Source organism: Halictus rubicundus, chromosome 4 (assembly GCF_050948215.1).
Source record: "Halictus rubicundus isolate RS-2024b chromosome 4, iyHalRubi1_principal, whole genome shotgun sequence".
NCBI lineage: Eukaryota > Metazoa > Arthropoda > Insecta > Hymenoptera > Halictidae > Halictus > Halictus rubicundus.
The window spans coordinates 21,463,967-21,487,064 of NC_135152.1; the positions used below are offsets into that span (position 1 = coordinate 21,463,967).

A 23,098-nucleotide genomic window follows, 5' to 3' on the forward strand; every position below is an offset into this window, starting at 1 on the left:
CGATTAAGGTATTGCGCTCCGACGCGAACCGACCATAAATAGTCGAGCGTTATGATGCGTATGCGAACACCCGGCGGACCACGTTCTCTAATCTTACGTTTAGCTTTGAAATTCGAAAGGTATCGCTGATAAATTCTCTGCTCGATGCATAGGATACGCAACACATGAAACGAAATCTACGAAGTGTAACATTCTGAAAGGAAAGTTTACAGAGAAGATTATCCAATGTAAAAATTCAAAATGAAGGAAAGTGCGTCAGGAGTAACGATTAAACTGCGGATTCTCGTAGGTTTCCCATTTGTTGACCTGTTAGATCAAATGATTGGGTGCGATACACTTCCAAGCATTACCGTTTGATTTCTGAAAGTTCAGGATAGCCACGAAAAATATCAAAAAGACTGATCTCCAGCAAATTATGATTAAGGCGTTGTCTCTGAAGGGTTAAAGCGATGCAGATGCAGATGCAGATGCAGATGCAGATGTTCAGTAAAAATATTCATTCTCTGTTTAAAGAGATTAAAACTTTCTAGAAAACAAGTGTACAAATACGAACAGTTTATTAATCATTGCGACGTGAAAAAGTAAATTGTGGTGCAACAGAAAGATTTAGATTCTCGTTGAACTTTTTCGTTGGACGCTCCAGATGAGGAAAATATTTCGAGAATTCAATTATTTGATTGGAAGTTCCACCGAATGTTTAAGGGATCTCTCTTATAATAGAACAGAAAGGTCGGTGAAGCTAAGATTTATTGAACGCTGAACGGCGAACGTGAACTTATAAAATGTTCAAGTGGACGCGGTTCCGATACTATTTCAGAGGGCCTGGTATTGCAATATTTTATGGCGCGCAACACGGAGTATTGACATTTCGTGGTGTGTGCTAGCACTGGCTAAATATAGTTACTCTGTTGATTAAAGAGTGCCACTCGTGCTCACCGGCTGTTCCTCTGTTCTAGCCTCTCCTTTTTTAAATGGATCGCCTCTTCTATAATGTCAATCACCGACTATGCCGATTAAAAAGCTTCTTTCCGAACTCTGGCTCGACTGTTCATTTTAATTGAAATCTTTCACAAAACACGAAGCCGGATGATAACGAAGCGTGTTGAAGTAACAGCTCTGAACCGTCGAACTCGAAATGGGTTCGTGTGCAACAAATTAATTAGTGAAATTCTTAATACGCGTCACCGTCGGCGATTTTGTTCTCAATCAAATATGTTGTGGACCATGTGAAATTAGGGTTGGGTAGGGGGGGAGGGGGAGGTTAAGTCATCATTTTGCTGGTTTAGAATTTGTTTAGAAATTACAGGCCTTCGAAGTTTGCAATTTTTCTTGATTCTCGCGAAAATGGGCTTTAATTGCGAATTTTTCAGGTTTCTGCCTCGCGAATAATGTCGTGTTTGGTTTCATTTTAATCGGAAAAATGTCAGAAACGCGTTGGTAAATGTTTCGCGAAGAAATGATTAAAAATGACAATGTTATGTCATTGCTGTCATGTTAGAGTTTTCGGTAATCGAGCTTTTGGCGGCCTCACGGTACACACCCAGCGGCAGTGCGATGAAATTTTTCGCAAATATCGTGCACGTCTCTTTCGCGTGCACCGAGACTACTGTATTTGTCTTTTTTGCGAGAAAATCGAGATGGTTACACGAGGCGAACGTGTCGGGCAAGTCCGATCGTGACGAATCCCGGGCACGGACTTTTAAAACCAGGAAAAACGACGAACGGACGGTTAGCAAGCTTCTAAATTTACCGTAAATTCGCCAACCCCCCGGTTTATCAGCCGTGTGCATAGTGACGTGACCTTAATGGAGCCCTGGAAACGCAGCTGCATCGGCCGACCACTAATTTGGGGTCTTTGTTAACGCAAGCGAGAAGCCGTGGTGCGTTGAGTGGTTCCTCTGAAACGGAATGAGAATCGACCTTCCGGGGCTGAAATTCGTCCGGAGAAGGGTTGCAGGGTGAATCTAGGTCTCGATGCGGAGCAGACCTTACCCCCTGGATACCGTCGAGCAACGCGCACATCCTCTGAACCGTTCTGAATAAGCACGAGCTCCCACGAAAATTTTAATTGGAATCAAGACTTTTTCCGTGCCCTCGTGCAACCATCCCTCCTTCTCGGCTTCCGAAAAGAATGTCGGTTTCGCGAACTGACGTCTCACGATGCGAAATCTGCTCGCTGCGTTCATTAACCGTGTTCATCGGATGTTCAGATGTTCTACCGGTACGCAACTTCTGTCCTAAACATTACCTTCATCGTCTCGTGAACCATCTGAAATATTTCTGGGAAAATGTGTTGTGTACAAAGTATTGGCCTGTTCCAAGACAAATGGACCATCCTGTATAAAAGACGATAACGTACCATTCTATTGAAAGTTCAGAGAATTGTCTCGAGTTCGTCGCAACGATAGGTAAAACATGTAACTTGTCATTTTGACGAGGCCAGGTTTGGCAGTCACTTTGAATGCTCGGTTCACGGTTGACGGAGAAGAAGTATTGGCAAGGATAATTCACCGCAGTGAAATTCTAGGCACACGAGGTTGACAGAACGGTGCAGAGTCGTGTCTCGACGAGGCAAGACGCGCGATTGATTCTCGCCTAAACAGGTTCTCGCGTTTAGGCGACGTATACGTTCACGGCTGGCTGTCGTTTCCGCGGATATTCGCGCGCGGGCGCGCCTCGGCAGCCTCGAACGGTCGAATTTCAATGGAGGCCTTAATTAACGCGATAATTTCGCCGGGTGCGCCTACTGTGATGACTCCTCGTTGCGTTCTGGCGTGCACAAGAGATGCGACGGAACACGTCTAGCACTATTTCGCGGAAACATCCTGCTCTCATAGGGAAAGCTCAATGGCGCTGTAATCCCGAGGCGAGGCGAGGCGAGGCGAGGCGCCTAGGCCTCGGATACGCGTCAACCAGTTGACTGACGCGTGTAGCTGCGAACACGGTGACATGGCCATTGAAATCCCGGCGAACGCTCGATTCGGATCACTTCGGAAATCAGAGACTTACCGAGCACATTATCCAATTGACACTCTCCGATTCCGATGCGCCTTTGCAGCTCGCCCGCGATTTCTTGCCGACCAGCACCGACTCTGGAGAAATAAACGCGCGAGAAAAGTGAAGCTTGCGCGATATTCTTGGAACGGATTTAGAAAGTTAATACCGCAGAGAAATCAATTTAAAGATTTCAGATGTACGTGTGAGGTCAAGAAACAGCCGACGAGGTCTAGGCTCGTGTCATTCTTCGGTGATTGCGTCCGTAACATAAATTCCTTTCTTCTTCTGATTTAATGACGCAGGAATGTGTCACAATCAATGAATTATACAATTCTTCGCTGTAAGTTGTTGCTATTTAATCACAGTTATTTGCATTTGCAACGAGTCACGATCAAATCGTTAAAAGTGGAACACATTTATACAACCGAACGAATTCGTGTTGCAACCCTTAACTTTAACGACTTCAACACGTTCGTCATCGCCGTCTCGCGTATACGATGTCCACAATCTCGTAATTTAATTCAAGATGGTACAATTAATGTTATACGTAATAGTATACGTTATAAGATTTTATAGTAAAATCTGAAACACGAGGGTAATTCCATACGATGAAACCACTTACCAACTTATGGTTCTCAGGCGTCCAATATCGGCAAACTACTTTCCCCGTCAGAACCGTTAAAATCACGTCGTGTCGGAGTGTATAGTTGATCGAGCAAACGGGAAAACGAGGATCCGTTCACAAATTGTTTCATGTTCCCCGTCAGCGAGAGAATTGTATCCCGTGACAGAATAATGCCTACGGGAACTCGATTCTGCTACTTCGTGATTAACTGACAGGGTTATCAGGGATCCGTCAGAAATGCATTTCACGGCTCTCCTTTCGATACAGTTTTCTGCTGATTCGATATCCTCGAAGGTATAATAAGAAAAACAAATTAAAAACAAATATATATCACGAAGCAGACATTCGATAAGCCGCTCGCATCGATTCTGCGCTCGCTAATTATATTGACGATATATACGCTAATATTTAAAAATATGCCATCGTACAGAATGCTCGCAACTTTAAGAATGAGATACGAAAAAATACTTTACACGGTTGTATCTTATTATCGAAATGAAAGTAAAATGTTGATTGTTCATCGCTGAACTGGGTGAAACGTGAAATAGTAAAAACATTAGAAGAATTTACGAATGCCATAATATCCTCCACAGTTTATTAAAATTATTATCGAATAAAATCCGTGGTCTATTCGTCACGCGTGTGTGATCAGAATCGAGGAAAGAAGTAATACTTAAACGATGTTCACGGTTGCCGTCTGGACAGGATTTAACCAGCGAATCTGGCGAATGTTTAATCAACCGAGGACAAATTGCAAATATTTAATTACGACTTGGCTTTACAACTTCGTGGCGATTGCGCAGCGCCGCTATAAATGTTACTTTAACGCTTGTTCGTCTCGTCTTTTTCGGCGCAGCGACTTTAATTAAAGCATCACGAGGAGCGGAGCAATTAATGGCCGTAATGAAAAAACTTCATTCCTTCGGGAGCGATAGTCAAGAAGGAGAAACAGAGACCGGCAAGAATCGCACGGTGTCTTTCGTCCGCGACGAAAAAGGATTTAGCAATCGCAATTACGAATCGCTTGGTAATTGCCCGCGCTCGTCTATCGCAATTGTTTATACAATATTTCTCCCTTTTTAACTGTACATGATTTTCAAAGGAGTCTATCGCGTAAACAATATGACAAATTGGTACACTCGATCGGCTCTCCATTCAATTTCGTAATTTAGTTCCCTTTGACGCTGTAAACACCTTAACACACTTTTTATCGGCATTGTTTGATAGTTAATGCTTTTTTTGTTTTTGAAATGTTTATAAATCACGCGGGCACTCTATCGAATATAAAAACTTTTAGTACAATAAATCGTGTTTTCCACAGTTTTTCGTCCAAGCATGAAAACAGAACGAACACGGAACGATGAAAATGAATTTGTCTTGTATCTGGTAAAACGAACTGGCTTATGTTTGGACGTTTTAACGACGGAATGTTGTTTTTCTGACTTTTTTCAGAGAGGTGCGCACAGTCGTGCTCAACAAAGGCTCGTCCGGGCTGGGTTTCAACATCGTCGGTGGCGAAGATGGCGAGGGAATTTTCATTTCCTTCATCCTAGCCGGAGGTCCGGCCGACCTTAGCGGCGAGCTGCGTCGTGGTGATCAAATAGTCAGTGTCAATGGCATTAATCTTCGGACAGCTACCCATGAAGAGGCCGCCGCAGCCCTCAAGGTACGTCGAAATTACGCTTTCACGGTTTCACGTCGCAGCGGTCGGTCCTTTGTAAAACTATTTCAAATTAAACCACAGGGCGAATAGTCTCCAATCACAAATTGTCATTTCCAGTTACCGGACCAGTGCCGATTCTAAGAGACGCTTGCTTATTGCAGCCTCGGTCATTTTGTCCATTTCATTTTACCATATATCGGCTCGATCTCATATTAGAGAATTAGAAATTAAGTTTTAACGCGATACATTTCCATATATTGAATTTTGATCAATTTTAACTTTCGAATTTTCATTTTATTAATTCGTGGAATCTCGATTATCCTGATTTTCTCCAAGTTCGTCGAATAGTAGCATAAAGAACAAAATTTCACAGCATCTCGTTACAAAAGATGAGGAACTTTCCTCTTGAAGAGTGAACGAGGGATGATGTGACGTAACGGATTAGCGTTTCGAATAATTGGTTCGACTGATTTCGATGTTTGTGTCCAGGGTACCGGACAGACAGTGACGATCGTGGTACAGTACAAGCCCGAAGACTACAACAGATTCGAGGCGAAGATCCATGATCTTAAACAACAGATCTCCCAGCAGAATATGATGACAGGCACCCTCATGAGGACCTCGCAGAAGAAATCACTTTACGTCAGGTGAGCCGTGGGGACCCATCGTTTAATCGTATCCGATAAACTTCGAGCAAACTGAAGATGAAGAGCTCTAACCGATAACATAAAAGGCAGCAAAGCTAATTGAAAGTTTGATCTGCCGCTGCGTCAGTAGATTCCAGGGGCACCATAGTTATCCGAAAGTCACAGTTTAACCGAGAGGCGTAGTCAAATAGCTGTTTCAGAGTAAGAGCTGTCTTCGAAGCTTGTGAAGAGCAAACGAGAAAAAAGCGGAAACAATAACATTGCGTCAGCGAGGCTGACAGAGGCCGAAGAGGTCTGATAAGACAGAACGTGACAGTGATTTTCGTGACGTTATCTTGCTCACGGATAGCCCCGCAGTGAGATTTTGACTCTTAAAAACCATTTTAACTGGTCGAGTCTAGAAAGAAGACGCAAGAGGACCTAACAATTACTTCCTTAACGTCGTTCTATTCCTGTTTAAGTGCTCGCTAACGTCAGAGTTCATAGAATAATAACCCGAAACTGAACTGAACAACTATTAAATGAGCGTTATTGTCTGGGACGTAACTTAAATTGGGACGTAAATTTTTCGAAAGAAAAACGGCTATGATAACTGACAATGTTCTACACCTAGTAGCAAATCAAACTTTAACACTTTACCTAGTGGAATCGAAAGATTTTCTAACGTTTGTACTATGTCTAAAAGAAGCTCGATAATTCTCTTTTAAATAGCGATCCCAAAAGGGACTATCGAGATCATTTATTTACGAATGGTATGAAAAAGTTAAGAGCTCTGAATCGATAAGTTTTGACGTTCAAAAGAGTATTGACTCGTCATCGGTTGCTGAAGCGTTAAGATCGTCGGAACAGGTCGTCAATAATAATGTCAGCGTAATCAATTCGTTTTCACTTGTTGCTGCGCAGAGCGTTGTTCGACTACGACCCCAACAAGGACGATGGTTTGCCAAGCCGCGGTTTGGCATTCCGTTATGGCGAAATCCTGCACGTGACGAACGCCAGCGACGACGAATGGTGGCAGGCCCGAAGAGTGAATCCTCAGGGGGTGGAGGAGGGCCTTGGAATAATTCCGTCGCGTAGACGATGGGAACGAAAGCAACGCGCCAGGGATCGTTCTGTCAAGTTCCAAGGTCACATGCCGGTCATTCTTGACAAAGTAAGCATTCTTATCAACCTACCGGAGAGATCAATTCCACCTACGCCAGCTGTCTTTAGATAACTGTTCGGCAACACCAAACGCTGGAATTATTAATGGTCTTTGGATTTCTAACTTTTCAAGGACACCGAATGACAATTTTTCTTTCTCCGAACGAAATATTCTGTTCGTTTTAGACTGTTTTAAGAGTCGAGGAAAAATAAACTACTAGTTTATACATGTTTATATCTAGACTGCAGATGCGATGCATTTACGACGAAAATGAATAGAAGACGTACAAAATTGTGAAGACAAACGAATAAACGAATTTCCGCATGTTCCGACATAACTCCGGACTTATTCAAATTATCGGAAAAGGGACATTACTTTTTTACATTTAACTTCTGTGTGGAAAATTTTGATTTTGCACGAAGATCCACAGTCTACTTATCGGCCACAGTGTTGGTTTTTATCAATCCAGGGATGTAGCGAGATCTTCGATACAGGACTATCCATTTATCTTTTTCTGCAGTCTGTGCCGTCCGCTGTATCAGAATGGCTAATAGAGAATTGATTGGTTGCAGCAATCGACGCTGGATAGGAAAAAGAAGAACTTCTCGTTCAGCCGGAAGTTCCCGTTCATGAAGAGCAAGGACGACAAGTCCGAGGACGGTTCGGATCAGGAACGTGAGTGTCCCGAAACAAAATCGATAGTATCCTGCACGTTCTGTGCATGTTCAGACCCATTATCTATTGTGGTTTTTTACGTGGAATCTTTTTTTTTTTCTTTATTTTTAATTTAAATTCTCGTCGTATTACTTCAGCCACTATATTACGTATATCTTAGACCCGTGTGTTTGAACATACGATTTAGTAATTTCTTTCACGTGTGTACTGCAACCCCCTTTGTTTCCGATTGATCTTTTTATACTCCATTGGCGAATAATCGTGTAACTTCTCGACCAGTCGAGTCAACTTGTCTCTTTGTTCGATGTGTTCCTTAGAGAATTGGTAACAATCTTTTGGTAGTATCGATGGTTTGTCTCCACACGTTTTACCCTTTTGATATCTTGTCATTTTCTCGATGTTAACGTAGCGATATTGTCGTACCAGCGGTAAAGCGAGGACGCCGTCCGTGAACGAAGAAGAGAAAGAACGTAATTCCAATTTCCTGTAGAATCTTTGTCAAATATTGTACCGTTTAGACGCTCGCGACAGGTACGACGAATACGCCCAACCTCCTCCGATTGAGCTTTTGTGTTTTTAAATGATTGTGAAACGTGACATGTGTTTTGTTTTTGCCTGCTTGTGTAGGGTCGCCCACGACACCCGAGAACGAAAACGATCCTACACGTAAGTATTATTCCATAGTTGATCAAACACGCAACCGAACGGGAAACAGTCGGACACGATCGATCACACACACACACACACACGAACACACACGCGCATACACGCGCACGTCATACTCGACGATACACACGTACACGCGCTGGGACGCGCGCACACGTACTCTATCGTCGAATTTATACAATAGTATCCACGAAAACAATAGAGTACAGAAGGATATGTATGGAAAATGGACAGAAAAACGATCGAAACAGCGTTCCCACGAACGTTACACTTCTCGAGAAATCTTTGTGTGTTTCTCTCGGCTGCACTGTCTTTGTACTGTTATCCGCTTTGCATGTTGCGATCTCACCCCTTGCACCCTGAGTTCATGCTTGCAATTTTACTAACCTATCACCGAGCGCACGTTGTACACGTTCATTCGAATCGCTTTCCAACTGACCAAACCTGTCTGCGTCTTCTCGTAGAATTCTCTAGATACCGTAGATGCTTTCTTGAAATTTTAAATGCCTGCCACTGTCCTGCACGCGTAGCTTCACGGTGGACGAAAGTTTCGACGCGAATCGCGTCGTCGATCACGGATCCGACGGAAATTTCCGTTTGTCGGACATTTCGACGGTTCGTACCCTCCCAAAGGGCGATGCACTCTCCGATTTTGCGCACATTTTGTTTTTTTTTTGTTTTTTTTTTTTTTGGCAACCATCGTTCATGTTCAAAGAGCGAAAATAGCCGCCGAAGTTGAGGTTGCAAACCGTGTTCGATCATTTGTTTCGCGAACTACTAATTGCTGAGGAACAGTTTGTACGACTCGTGTAAACGTACAGTTCGTCCAAACAGATCCGTTAAAAAGTTTCGTTGGAAAATGTATAGAACTGTAACATTTTTTTCGCAAACTTCTTTTGTAGTGTGTTAGCCCATTGTTACTGTTTAGACAATGTCTAAATATTTATAATTTTATCTATATATATATATATATATATATATATATATATATATATATATATATTCTAATGCATATTGGTACATTTAAATTGAAAAAATTTCTTTTTCGGAAATTACTGAAAGTCCATGGCGATCCAAAAGAATTTTTTTTGCAAATCCAACTTTGAGGGACGTTTTCATCTCCTAGACATGAACGATGGAGATTGTTATGGAAAACTTGGTGTCAAAAATTTGTTCAAGTCTTCCAATACATACAACTTTTATCAAAATCGGAGGGATTCTTTGTTTAATCTTTTTCTGTTGTAAATCTTGTCCGAGAATTGAACTCTTTCTAAATTCAAGAATCCAACGTCGAATCTATCGCTAAATCGCATTCTTTTTCTATTTAATGTATTTATCGAGACACTCGAGAAAAGAGGTCGGCGAGAAGCTGACTGTAGACGACGTTTAAGAGCGAGGCCATTTTGCGGAAGGGGAGTAGGAAAGTAGCTTTTAGGATCGCTTCTTCTGACACTTCATGGAAGCATGATTACATACCCGGGGACGACATCTTTCGTCGATCGCGAGCTGAAAGACATTACAACGATTAACGTGTTGACTGTCGAAGGAACTTCCATTGTGGCGGACGTCAAATGGCCTGCTAGAGTTTTTAACATTGCAGAATTCAGTGGATTTCAGTACTACGGATACTTCGTTGAATGTTTTCGTAGAAAGTCTCTTGAAGAATACACTTCTAACATCCTTCGTGCTTAACATAACGTTCGAAAAGAACAAAATGATTTTCACTTGAGAACGTAATCAACGAAGACTGTAAAGACATTTTCTTGTATCTGTCACTTTGATATTTTGCATCAGAAAAGTTATTAGCAAAGATAGATTGAATTCTAAATCTATAACTATTCTTCGCATTTCTACTGCAACCTATTGCTAACTTTGTGAACCATAAGCTGACCATAAACCTAGTACGTACACAAGTTGAAAAGGATCATAATATTCAGTCGACCCGTTAACATTGCGCAAATCACAGCGTACAGTGATAATATCGAAACGAATAGTACCAAAACAGATATTTGATTGTACGACAGGACAAAAAATACGATACGACGTATAGAAGCGTGCTACGAAATTAGTATGCCGAACGCAAACGGATAGATCGCTTTCGCGAGCTCCGATCACGGGCCAGGTTCGAAAGAATCAAAGAGTAACCTGGACGGTAGGAGGTGTTCGTGCTTAAAGCTTCATAATTAATCCTAGCAATTATTAACGGCCGCTCATTAGTTCGCAACGTATACTGAAATATTGAACTTGTTATGTTTTAGCATTCATGCTGTGCTACACCCAGGACGACACTAACACCGAAGGTAATCACGTCTCTGTCTGTCTGTCTCCGTCTCTCATTCTACATTTTCGGTCCGTCTCACACCAACCTCTCCGTATTAGCTCCTTCTTCTCTGTCCGCCTTTCATTTCGATCTCCATAATGCGAGCCCCCCCCCCCCTAACCTACCGAAACTCTCGCCGTTTCATCTCGGTCGCATCAATTAACAGAACACACGTTCGTTACCGCGATATAACGATCCGTGCGCGGGACGAGTTCATTGTTCGGCACCGTCCTTTTGTCAGAGCGCGTCGTTGTTACTTTTGTAGAACATCGTGGCTTTCGCCGCGTTGTCCACTCGCCAACCGAGAAACTTTTCGAGCTGACTGCGCCATGGATCGGATCGAATTCGATCAACCACCAGCTGGATCCCCGAATCTCCCGTTCGTTGAATACCTAAGCGCTGCCAGGTTCGGAAACGTCGATGGATCGAACCGTTAAATTTTGCCGCTGGTTCCACTAATTCTAGAATATATTGAACACCGGACAAACGAATTCCGGACATAAACGTTTTCCTTTTTGTTCGTTGTCCGTTCCAAACTATTAGACTTTCTAATATTTAACAAAAAATTGACTACGACTATCAACTACAGTAACTGACGTTTGACCACGGAAATCATTTATTTATCCGAGCCGCATAATATAGGTACGTACGGTATAAAAACAAAAAAATGTGCCACACTTGAACGTTCTGCGATTAATTAAACACAAAGACCTTACGAATTATAGTAATGTTTAGCGGTCTCCCAGGGGACACCAAGACAGTTTAGTGTTAAGGGTTACCAAATGTTAGAGAGTGCGTAATTCCTTTCCTTAAATAATTTATACCAATCGACGTAATCAATTTTTTTTTTCAAACTATTCGCGCACGGAATGAAAAATAATAAAATCTTGATCCACGTCGCGAAAATCACCGAGATTCAACGATACCGTGTTTCTTCGAGACTAATACGCGCCTGCAACCATGAAATTTCATCCGACTATCATCGTCCATCGCGGTCACTCTTCTCCCCGCTTTCATTTGCGCGTGCTTCTTCCATCTTGCCATTCACAACGAGATTTGTCTTGGGTCGCAGGGAGTAAAGAAATTTTGTATCGTGTTGAACTGCCTTATATGGAGGAACTGACGTTAATTTATCTGGAAAAGGAGGATGATGAGAATGATGAAGAGATTAGTAAGTGAAATTGAAAGGAGTCAGTGTGTGACCCGGAGTGAGATACCCCATAGGTCCCGGACTAACACCGTCGAACCGTGATTTCCTCGATCGACACCCTCTAATCGACGTTCTTCTGTTTTTTTTTAATTCTATCTTGTTTTTTTTTTTATTATTACTTTCCCCACTTCCATCACAGACCAAAGAGCACTAACAAAACGCCGAGAAACGCTTCGTGCATTTGGGACAGTCGCGACACGTGCTTTTGTCTATCTGTTGTCTGCCGTTTGATCTCTGTAAACTAATCATCCACCACCCCCCCCCCCTTTTGTAGATTGATAACGAGACTTGCAGGTACGCTGGGTAGACTCGTAGAACCCCCGTCGCTTCTTGTTGCTAACGAAAAGCTTACGATGTAGATCTGAAAACAGACTTCTTCGAGAATACCTTAACGATCGAGTCTAATTGGCCCTTGTCTCGGATCGGAAGGAAGGAGTATCGTCAATCGAAACATCTCAGCACGAATTATCCTGTAATAGTTTCCGAATGAGTACCGACTCGTACAGAAGTACATTACAAACTTGGAAGCATCGCTGTACACACTGTGCAAAAGATCTTTCAATTAATTGCCCTGGATATTTGAGAATGAAGATTTCAGGTGGTGTAGAAAATGATCGTTATTCGAGTTGTTCAACGATGTTCTGTCGATGTTCCGAAAAGAGAATGAATCAGCAGCGAGCACAATCGACAAATTAATTTGAAAATCGGTACCATTACTTTCGAATTTTTCCGTGCTCGCACCTGAAATTCCTCGCGAGTAATAAGAAGCGATGTCTGCGTAACACTATTAAAATCACTACTATCACGTAGCAAAGCTGAGTATCGATTACAAAAGAAACCTTCCGGCTTCGAGTACTAATATAATCGCCTGTTACTAATGCCGAATCGACCTTGATAGCATTCGATCGCCTAAGTTCTAGAGTCTAGGTAGCTTAGCCACCTACCCTCCTTGCTTCGATCCCCTAAGCGCTGAAGCATAGATCGTGGCGCTCGTCCGGAGTGGAATTAATTAATCAGCCGCGTTTCTGTTCGATACCTAATCAAGGACCGTTGTACGTTCGATTCAGGATCGGTTTTAAGTGACAATTTTTGAGATTGACTAGGCGATTTTCCCGCCGATAATGCGAGTTTGGCCGATTCAGAAGAGATGCTCCGCGATACGAGGCCGTTTGCAAACTCGTAACTACTTTTAGTCTTTTAGCGAAGGAAACCTTGATTACTGCGACAAATTACATTTCTATCATAATTAATAGATCATGCGGGCAATAACGGAGTCGCAACAACTATCTAAGTAGGATAGACATTCTTCAATTTCGCGTTTAGGGATTGATTGTAAATATATTTGCTTTTGAATGAAAACCTATTTGTTTTTGGAGACGCGCGCGTACCGGATGTCTCTTCTGAAAAGATCTTTCGAATCCACGAGAGAAACGTTTGCCCCCGTGTTTGAAAGAATGTAATCGTTCTAACCGAGAATATAAATACATAGCTGGCAGCGACGTCGCTTCATCGCGGTAACGCCGGAGTACTTATACTGTAAATTGCAGGCAGCGAAGAAAACGTGCTGTCGTACGAGGCTGTCCAGCAGCTCACCATTCAGTACACCCGACCTGTCATTATCCTCGGTCCCCTCAAGGATCGCATCAACGACGACCTCATCTCGGAGTTCCCTGACAAATTCGGCAGCTGCGTGCCACGTGAGTGAAACCTTTCGGATCTGTCATTTCGCTTAACGACGTGCCACGTGTTACGGATGGGTCACGGGATTTTCCACGATTTTACGAACTTTCGAAACAGTGAAACGTCGTCTTTAACTGACATTCCTTCGATACCCGACAATCGGTACTAATTTGTACATTTTTTCCCGAACGATACATACGGTAGTTCGTCTCAATTTTATTGACGAACAGCATGGACCCTATATAGAGTTGTACATGTGTATATGTAACTCCTGATTCTTCCTACTATTTAAAAGTTTGATACAAAATCTAATTCTACGAGGAAAATATTTCTATCGTGGACGCATTAAATACGTAGTTCAACAATGACCCATCCGTGACGTGTTATCGAGTAGGTTTCAAATTGGTGCATGCACGCAACCATGAAGTAGCTATGGCCTAAGTAAATAAACTTAATAAAATTCTGATTGCGAAAAGTATTAGGTTGGCCACAAAATCTCTGCATTTTTCTTGCTAGTCTATCGACGGTATTATTTGCAAGAGTAAATACTAAAACAGAATAAAGTCACTGCAAGACGATACTTTGTTAATCATAATTTAACGAGGTAGAGCTTTCCTGTAAACGCTAAAACATACGAAATGAATTTCTGGCCGATCTGATAAAAGAAGAATGATTGTCGAGAGTACGTTCGAAAAATTTGGCAGATACAACGAGGAGTAGAAGAGAGTATGAAGTGGATGGACGAGACTACCACTTTGTGGCGTCGAGAGAACAGATGGAGAGGGATATTCAGAACCACTTGTTCATAGAGGCCGGACAGTACAATGACAATCTTTATGGAACCTCTGTGGCGTCCGTTCGAGAAGTTGCCGAAAAGGTAATTAAAGGAGCCACCGTGTATTCGTCCGACGATAGCAAATCTCCAACTATGTACAACTGACGCGTAGCTTTGCCTGTAATCAAATGTAACATTTGCATTTCTGTCGTTCTAGGGGAAACACTGTATCCTAGACGTGAGCGGAAACGCTATCAAGAGGTTACAGGTGGCACAGCTGTATCCCATCGCCATCTTCATTAAACCGAAATCCGTAGAATCGGTTATGTGAGTAGCCATTCTCCGCTTAGCCATCGTATACCATTTCCCAGCACGAAATCCTTGTCGTCGGTGATTATTTTATAGCTTTTAGTCTACAATTCATAGTTATTTCTTAATATATTTGACCTACCGGCGGTCGCGCCTGAGCACTCCGTGCACGCAGGCCGGTTTTATGGAGGTAAAGCAAGTAAAACCCCGTCTAACAGTTTCGGGCCTTTTGGGTATTCTTTTAGCCTTGTTTTGTCTTTCAAAACAATATAACTATATTCCAATATTTATCGTAACGATAGAATTAAACGCTAAGGGTCTACGAGCTTCCCAATGAGGACGCAGTTGAGATGTTTCGGGATCTAAATTGTTTAATACATTTATTAACGCTCTTAGCGGAATGGCAATTCCACCATTATAAATATTATATTACGCGAAACTAATTATATTATAAATAAAAGTTTCTTAAGCTCCTTTTTGACATTGTACAAGGAGGGAAAACTCTGTCGATAAGATTCTGTTATGTTCAGCGTTAAAAACCGTCTATTAATATTTTCAGGGAAATGAACAAGAGAATGACCGAGGATCAAGCGAAAAAGACGTACGAACGAGCATTGAAGATGGAACAAGAATTCGGAGAATATTTCACGGGTAACGAGTTCACCGTGATTTCAAACGAATCTCTTCATCTACGATTCTTAGCTTTTAAGCTTCAGGTCATCCCACTAGCAATGCGAATTTCCATGTTCTTGGAAAGTACAATACAACATTTGAACACGTTTGCATTGGCTTCGCTTACATTTGGAGAATGGTCGAAGACCCTCCCCTACCTACGCTTTTATCTCTAACACAGGATTTGTAATTGCGAAGTTGAGTTAGACCTGTAACCTAACACATTTTGTGTTATCGTGAATTGCTAACCCTTGGATTGCGGATTTTATGCGTTTCTAACAAAAATGAGGTTTCAAATTGTGCTGGGCATTTTTATTGTACATAAAGATCCGCAGTCTAATATAATCATACATCTTGCAGCATACGTCTCTTAGTTATAGTAATTTATCTCGGAAACCAAGGGCGAGCGATGTATACGCGTACAGAGGAAATTTGTTGAGAATATTGATTTGGACAACATATTTCAAGATCATTCGGATCAGCGGGAGAATATTGTATTTAAACAAACACCGGAATCGGTATTACTCGTGAGATGACCTAATATGTGTCGTTCTAACACTAAACTGTTACTTCCGTTTCAGCCGTAGTACAAGGCGACACTCCCGAGGAGATCTACGTGAAAGTTAAGGAAGTGATCTGCGAGCAGTCGGGACCGAACATTTGGGTACCGTGTAGGGACCAGCAACTGTGACGTCCTGCCCCCCACGCTCAGCCCGGTCCGAACGCTTGGACCCTACCACCGAGGCGTCAAGTTAATTACTCTTAATAAAATAATCAAGTAACACTCTAATGCCTTTCCCGTCCCCATCCTGTTCCCGCCACAGATACACGAGCAAACACGAATGCACGCGCGTACACACGCACATACACACGCAAACACACACACACACACACACACAAACACACAGAGACAGATCAAGCGTACACACGCCCAACCAAGCAACACAATGTCTCAGTTAAGGCGTGAATCGCGCACCGCTCGTCGGAAAAGCTTGATCGAGCACCGCGCACAGCCTCGAGTGTCATCGACAAGTTTCACGAATGAGTAAACAGAGAAATCACGAAGGAAAAAGAAAAATAAGTATAACGGATCGCATTGTTTCTCGACGTGTTCAATCTCCTTCGCGCTGTCGTGTAACTTGTAACGGCGACACCGGTCGCAGAATAAACGAGAGAAAGAGAAAGAATAGCGGACAGGTGAGGAAGAGAATGCGAAAGAAAAAGAGAAAACGTCGAATTGACGCCGCGAAGGTGACAAGGTCGTATCGAAACGATTGACCGATAGAAACGAAAAGAAAGCTATCGTCTCCGACGCGAAAGAGTATTTAAGGTGTTAATTAATCCCCCCCCCCTGGTTGCGGGGGGTTCGTGTTATAGTGTTAAATACCAGAAGTGTTTCGTTGTACCACGATGTTTTTCATGTATCTAACGGGTTTGTTGAATGAGAACACGGAGACCACCGTTGCGTACCAAGTCTCCGCATTGATTTTATTACGGCATCGAGCCGCGGCGAATACACGCCGGTATTCGGGCCCGGTACCCTCAATCTTCCTCCCGAATCCCCTCCCGCGACGAACAATAAACTCGTGCTTCGTAATTTATACCGCACGTCCCTAATGTTCCTGTATCCCCGGAGACCCCTCCATCGCGTCGTGTAAACGGACCAGGAGAAGCGAATGAGAGAACACCGTCGAAACGAAGACCGTCGTGTATTCGTCCTAATAACGATTTTAACGCGTAATCGACCACTCGACTCGGAATGCGACGGTCGAGATTGCCCCGTGTTTTAGGACTCGAGAACGCGTTGCGTGTACAGTCAGGGTCGCTTGGAGATTTGCGGCAGACGTACGCCGAAATCGAGGCAAGGAGGAATGATTGATGAAAGAAAGAAAAAAGAGAGAGAGTGTGTGAGAGAGTGAGAGAGAAAGAGAAAGAGAAAGAATATCCGAGAAACGATATAGAAACTGTTACGGACATGGATTCTCGTCGCGATCGTTCGCCAAGATGCGCACAGCACCGCTAAACGCTTTTGAAACAGACATTTTCTCCCACCATTCGCGCGCATAATCGCGGCGACGAATCGCGAAATGTTAACGGAACGGACGAAGACGCGAAGAGGGGAAACATTCGAAAATCGAAAAACGTAACGGGGAAACGAATTAATCAATTTGGCTTCACCGATCACACTATTACTAGCTTGTCCGGTTTATTATGAGCGAAGTAGCGCGAGCGCGCGGTATTTTTTAATGTACTTAATCGCAATAAATGGCGAGAAGGATCATGAGAGCCGAGGATGACTCGTTAGTATTGTCGCTTGTTGCCAGGCGAAGGGAATTTAACCATTGTAGAGTGCACTAAATAAATGGAAACGTGAAACTAAACAGACTTACGGAGAAATCACTGTCACACGACGAGCTATCCTCGTCGCGTTTCGTCGTGTTAACCGAATGCATATATATATACATACATATATACTCGCATGTAAGTATGTATGTGTACATATGCTTATTAGTACACACGTGTTCTGCAACTGAAAACAGAGAGAAAGAGAGAATAAGCGAAGCCGAGAAGGGATAAACTGAGTGAACCCGGTCGCATATTAAGAACCTCACGATTCATGAAACCTCACAGGACAAATCTCTAGATGCTAGAATAGCGATATATAATGTTTTGTACAGCTAGATGACTAAGCCAGTACTGGGTTATGTGCAACATTATATATATATATATAAATATTCATGTATACATATGTATATATACGTATATACATATATACACTATTGTATATATACATATATATACATAAGAAAAATATATATAGAAAGCGAGTAAGAGAGAGAGAGAGAGAGAGAGAGAGAGAGAGAGAGAGAGAGAGAGAGAAAGGAAGAAAGAAAGAGAAAAGAACGGTAAAGGGAGAAAGAATGAACTCTATTGTAATTTAAATACCACTACTAAATTATTATTACGATAGTAGGTATGTATTATTGTAAATACCTGTACCCGGGTAATCGAGATGGAAATATGGTGGCGGTTAGCGTGAATCGAAGCGGCCGGATGCGAATTGTCTCGAGCGTGGTGTCGTCAAATAGGGGGTGGAAGCGTGCGCACCGTGGATTCTATATTTTTCGAATTCGAACGTGGCCGTTCACTTTCGACTTTCGTTTTCTACGATTGGCCTGGCCAATCCATAGAAAGCTGGATCAACGCGCGAACGATCGAAAGATCGCGGATAGGGAAAACGAGAGGAAGAGGGGCGAAGCGTCGGCAACGGTCGGAAAGTGTCGGATAGAAGAAGCTCCTCCGTGTACCAGCGTTGCAACTGAGAGAGAAAACCGTTCGCTCGACCCAGAAAGAAAAAAATACCGATCCATCGTAGCGGTCGGAAACTCGCCCGCGACCGTATATAAATCCGTTGAAGAGTAACAAAGACACAGCATGGAACAATCAATTCGTCGTTCATTGCGAACAGTACTTACGAGAACGATGGAAGAAGAATTTGCGACCATTTTGCAAAGGTTTCGTAGGACCGGAGATGAGGGAGGGTCGAAAATTGTTCGAGAGGGTTGGAAGCGAGACGTTGCGAGATGAAAAATGACGATGGTTTAATTGTAGCGGAAGTGTAATATCGTAATGGCCGCACGCGTACCGTTTTCATTTGCCATTGTCCGCGGCGAATGTCATCGATTCGATCCAAGCCTGCGATTGCTTTCTCCTTTGATTAAACGAGCGGAAGAGACTTTTGTTTTTCCTTTCGTTCCATAGGACGTATCGCGCGGCAACCAGCGATTAATCGGGTATAATTAGTATGGGTACGCTTTCTACGAGCTATTTTTCCTACGACAGAATCCTTGTGTTTAGAGTCGTTAACGCAGCAGCCGTCGCACGTATTATACGAAGAGAGAACGGCGCCGTATTATAGTTCGAAGAAGAGCCGAATCAGAGGCTCCTACGGACCAACGTGTAACGCCGCAAGACAGCGGATATTTCATGGTAAAAGGCGTAAGCTGCTCACGTAATGCCGCGAAACCTTCGCTGAGAAATATCCGCTGTAACGTGCGTACTCGCGTTGCTCGATCAGGATGCCTGAAAAATGGCGAGACGTGTCGCCGTGATCCGCACAGGTCGTGCCTGAAGAGAATGCGAGAGAGTGTGCGTGTGTGCGCGTGTGTGAGAACGAGAGCGAGAGCGAGAGAGTGCAGTAGGCTTCGTCAAATTTAAAAAATACGAAAAAAATGTTTCAGCGAAAAAAACTGAAAAAAAACATAACGGTAACGACGAAGAGAATGACGTCTGTCTCGATGTAAAGGAACGTATAAAGAGAATAATTACTACAGACACTTATTATACACCTCTATAGTCTATTTAATAATATTACTTATTGAATTGTCAATCTCATGTTCACCTTGTTTCATCGTTTTTAAATAGTTAATAAACGTTTTACCAATTTTAACTATTCGTTTTTCATTCGTCTCCCAATATGAGGTACAATTACGGGCGACGTACAATTACAAGCCCCTCACTCCTAACCGAACAACCGAAACCAGTGGCGGCTCATAGCTAAAATTAGTGGCTAAAATTACTGGAACTGTAAAGCACACAGTTCCATACACAAATTTTTGTATCTTTTTATTATATTAAATGTTATTGATAATATCGAGTGGAAATAGGAGGTGCTGTAGTTCCACAGTGCCTATACGCGAGCCGCCACTGACCGAAACCGATTCAAGAACCGAAAAATAACGGTCACAAGAACCGTAACCGTTGGAAACAATTATTTTCAGAGCCGTTTAAAAGAAGTGCTCGTGTCTATGCTGTCAATCGTCACAACCCCTACATCTGCAAGCAATTCGCAGGGCTATCGGCGCTGGGACCATGGGACCGAGCGGCCCCGTCGCGTCGCTCGCTGTGCCGTATACGAGGGTTTATGACAGGTCGTTGTTATTGTGAGTTGAAAGCCAGTGCATCGCATGCTTTCCAAATCTGCAGTAATAAAATCATTTTTGGCCATGAGTTTCTCGATTCGGTAAAACGTGGCTCCAGAACATCTACAAAATAGCACGTCCTCGTTCCGGAAGGTTAACGGTTAATTATTTTATCGGAAACATTCTATAGCAAAGCCGAAACAGATGTATTTTGGCCTAGAACCCTGGAAAGTGTTTTACGGCTTGCACGTAGTTGGCAAGCACGTGAATCTCCAGGGCCCTAGCCTTGGAGTAATAAACCAAAAAACATGGAGCAGCAAGTCACCAACCAGCAGGTACCTGGCCGTGTCTGTTTACGAGGCTTCCCGAAGCCTCCAGGAAAAGCAAGCTTGCAGTGGGCGGTGACTATTCCACTGTATTCCCCAGAAGAGGGCATTGCCCAAAAAACAACTGAAACTCTATAAGATAGTTGCGAGTTCTTCCACCTTTGCATTTTGTATATAAGCGCGGTATTCGGCCGTTACTTATTTAGTTCGACTCTGACAGTTGAAGTAAGATGAGTCACGTAGAAACCAGAACAGAAGTAGAACTGCGTTATAGTACGTATCGATGTATGTATAGAATCGGTATATGTAGTGTACATAGTGATATTTTGCAGTGTTGATGTGTTGGGTTGGAACGAGAGTTCGTAGCGTGCAAAACGGTAATTGTGTACAGGGGGTTGCATCTCACCAATTTTGATATGTTATAAACCTCAATATTTTGAACAGATTTTTCCCATGCGCCTGGTCACCGCTCGGCCTTGGTTTCTCAGATGTTCTCGAAGAACTGCAGCTACCACTGCATTGAATTTTTCTTATACGTCCGTGGCATACGTATGCGTGTTAGTACGGTCTATAATTTTGAGTAAAGTTCATCATCATTCGTTTTAAAAAGTTCTCGCGGTGTACAGATCGTTGTATATGCCAATCGTCGTGATGTACACAACTGTAGAAACTCTTGACGACCGGTCTCATCCGCACGTTGCATAAAAACGCACATAATTTTAATTTAAAAACCTTACGAATTTTCGTTCGAATCCAATATTATGTGATAATTGTGTGGGATAGATGCGACGATGCTTGTGTGCGTAAAATTCGCCTGCGGGAGGAATCCCTCTGCGTGCGTGTGTGTGTGTGTGCGTGCATGAATAATCGTTGGCCCCCCGCGAGTCGTACGATTAACAGTAGCGAATCGCCCGTTGCCGGTCACAACATGGCGCATTTGACAAATGACGATCAGCGGGAGGTTCCGTGGTCGACGCTGAGCGTCGTCGAGTCATAGTCACAAGTCTTTGCGAAACCGTCTGTCAGTATTAACCTATTATTAATATATTAATATATATTGTTTTATATGTGTTCAATAGTAAACATGGAACAGAACACTTCAACGGCGTCAGCGGTAGCGACAACGGCGGTCACGCCGAACACGCCGGCTACGGCGGAGATGGCCGTAGTCAAAAAGATCTCATACGATCTACAGAAACGGCTTGGAGAGGTGAGTAGACGATATATTTTTACTCATTCGTAACCATTCATTACTAAAATTTGAAATTTTACTCCATACAGAAAGTCGAAAACAGCGCCAGGCAAGCGGCGCAATATAGGCGACCAGTTTCACTGTCAGAGGAAATCGTGAGTTACCGAAACTAAATAAATACAGTGAATTCTCGATATTAGTCCTTTAGTTTTTTTTTTATTGGATTATTAGTGGTCTTTTGGCCTGACACCGATATACCCGAACGTGTTACACCGCGGTAGTATGGTTAGTTCAGGGATCTCTTTAACCCTTAACGCTCCGACTTTTAATTGTGAATATCGACCGGCAACTCCAACTTATTCTCATCATGCTTCGACTTGCAAGTTTTTAAGTGTCAGATTTTAAATGCTACAATGACGTGTAAATAATAATACTAAAGCCATTCGAAACAATCTTTATTCATCTCAGAATTAATATAATTTTGATTACAATATTTATATTAATTATAATTGAGTAATGTGTGGAATTTTTTAAAAGATTTATTGGGATGCAAACCGGATTTGCGTTAACATCGGATGTGTGCCTGAGAGGCACTGGACTTGTAGGGACTTGTATCGAGAATTCATTGTGTGCTCCTACCAAATAAGTAAATATCTGTTATTTTTAGTCTGTGTTTTATTAATGTACTTGTTATATGTTACAGGATAAAATCATACGAGAGGTGGACAAGCTTCGTTCGCGGCGTGGTCGCGGACGAAACGGCAGGCGCGGCAGACGAAACGGCTGGCGCGGCGGACAAAACGGTGAACACGGTGGAGAAAGGGGCGGACAGGGAGGACAGGGAGGACATGAGTATAGCGAAGACCGAAGATTCCACAACATAGCGACGAATCACTACTTTCACGGTAGACGAAACTACAACAGCGTAGTGTCCATATCGAAGTACTCCAACTCTCGCGGCAACCGATACTCCCGCAAAGAAATAAGAATCTTTAACTGTGGAAATTGTGTAATCAACTTTTATTAAAAATATTTTATAATTCAATTTTCCTCTGTATACCACTGTATTTCTATACGAGGCGGCCTCGTATACTTGTTCATTTTTACTTTACTCTTATTATTTTAAATAGTGCTAACTCATTTTGTCAATTATAATTTGGACAAATTTTAATGTAGATGTTGATAACATCAGAGATTTACTCTCTGTTAAAAGCATGGATCCAAGCTCCAATTTCTACAGAAATGTTATTGAAGTTTCTTCTGCCCTGTTCCATG

General features: G+C 42.7%; 2 protein-coding genes across 23 annotated transcripts in view; both read left to right on the forward strand.

Annotated features, from left to right (window-relative positions):
- Window positions 1-18,257, forward strand: part of Dlg1 (MAGUK family member discs large 1) — a 797,939-nt gene extending 779,682 nt beyond the window's left edge. For 16 of the 21 annotated variants that reach the window (XM_076787375.1, XM_076787377.1, XM_076787376.1 and 13 more), the window contains 12 exons: window positions 5,075-5,288; window positions 5,775-5,932; window positions 6,836-7,085; window positions 7,649-7,751; window positions 8,379-8,417; window positions 10,676-10,717; window positions 11,810-11,908; window positions 13,495-13,644; window positions 14,332-14,504; window positions 14,620-14,729; window positions 15,271-15,362; window positions 15,965-18,257. In XM_076787375.1, coding sequence (XP_076643490.1) covers window positions 5,075-5,288; window positions 5,775-5,932; window positions 6,836-7,085; window positions 7,649-7,751; window positions 8,379-8,417; window positions 10,676-10,717; window positions 11,810-11,908; window positions 13,495-13,644; window positions 14,332-14,504; window positions 14,620-14,729; window positions 15,271-15,362; window positions 15,965-16,074 — 1,540 coding nt within the window. In that variant the 3' untranslated portion in view covers window positions 16,075-18,257. The remainder of the gene's footprint in view (window positions 1-5,074; window positions 5,289-5,774; window positions 5,933-6,835; window positions 7,086-7,648; window positions 7,752-8,378; window positions 8,418-10,675; window positions 10,718-11,809; window positions 11,909-13,494; window positions 13,645-14,331; window positions 14,505-14,619; window positions 14,730-15,270; window positions 15,363-15,964) is intronic. The other 5 variants (XM_076787382.1, XM_076787387.1, XM_076787389.1 and 2 more) reach the window with 5 other exon arrangements.
- Window positions 18,258-20,506: 2,249 nt separating this feature from the next.
- On the forward strand, window positions 20,507-22,880 carry LOC143353098 (uncharacterized). Of its 2 annotated transcripts, XM_076786145.1 has the most exons (4): window positions 20,507-20,640; window positions 21,711-21,841; window positions 21,913-21,978; window positions 22,527-22,880. In XM_076786145.1, exons 2-4 carry the CDS (start codon window positions 21,716-21,718, stop codon window positions 22,848-22,850), a joined length of 516 nt encoding a protein of 171 aa, XP_076642260.1. In that variant the 5' UTR covers window positions 20,507-20,640; window positions 21,711-21,715; the 3' UTR covers window positions 22,851-22,880. The 2 variants fall into 2 exon arrangements, with proteins under 2 accessions (XP_076642260.1, XP_076642259.1); XM_076786144.1 differs by lacking the exon at window positions 20,507-20,640 and having other exon boundaries at window positions 21,427-21,841.
- The last annotated feature ends 218 nt before the right edge of the window (window positions 22,881-23,098 follow it).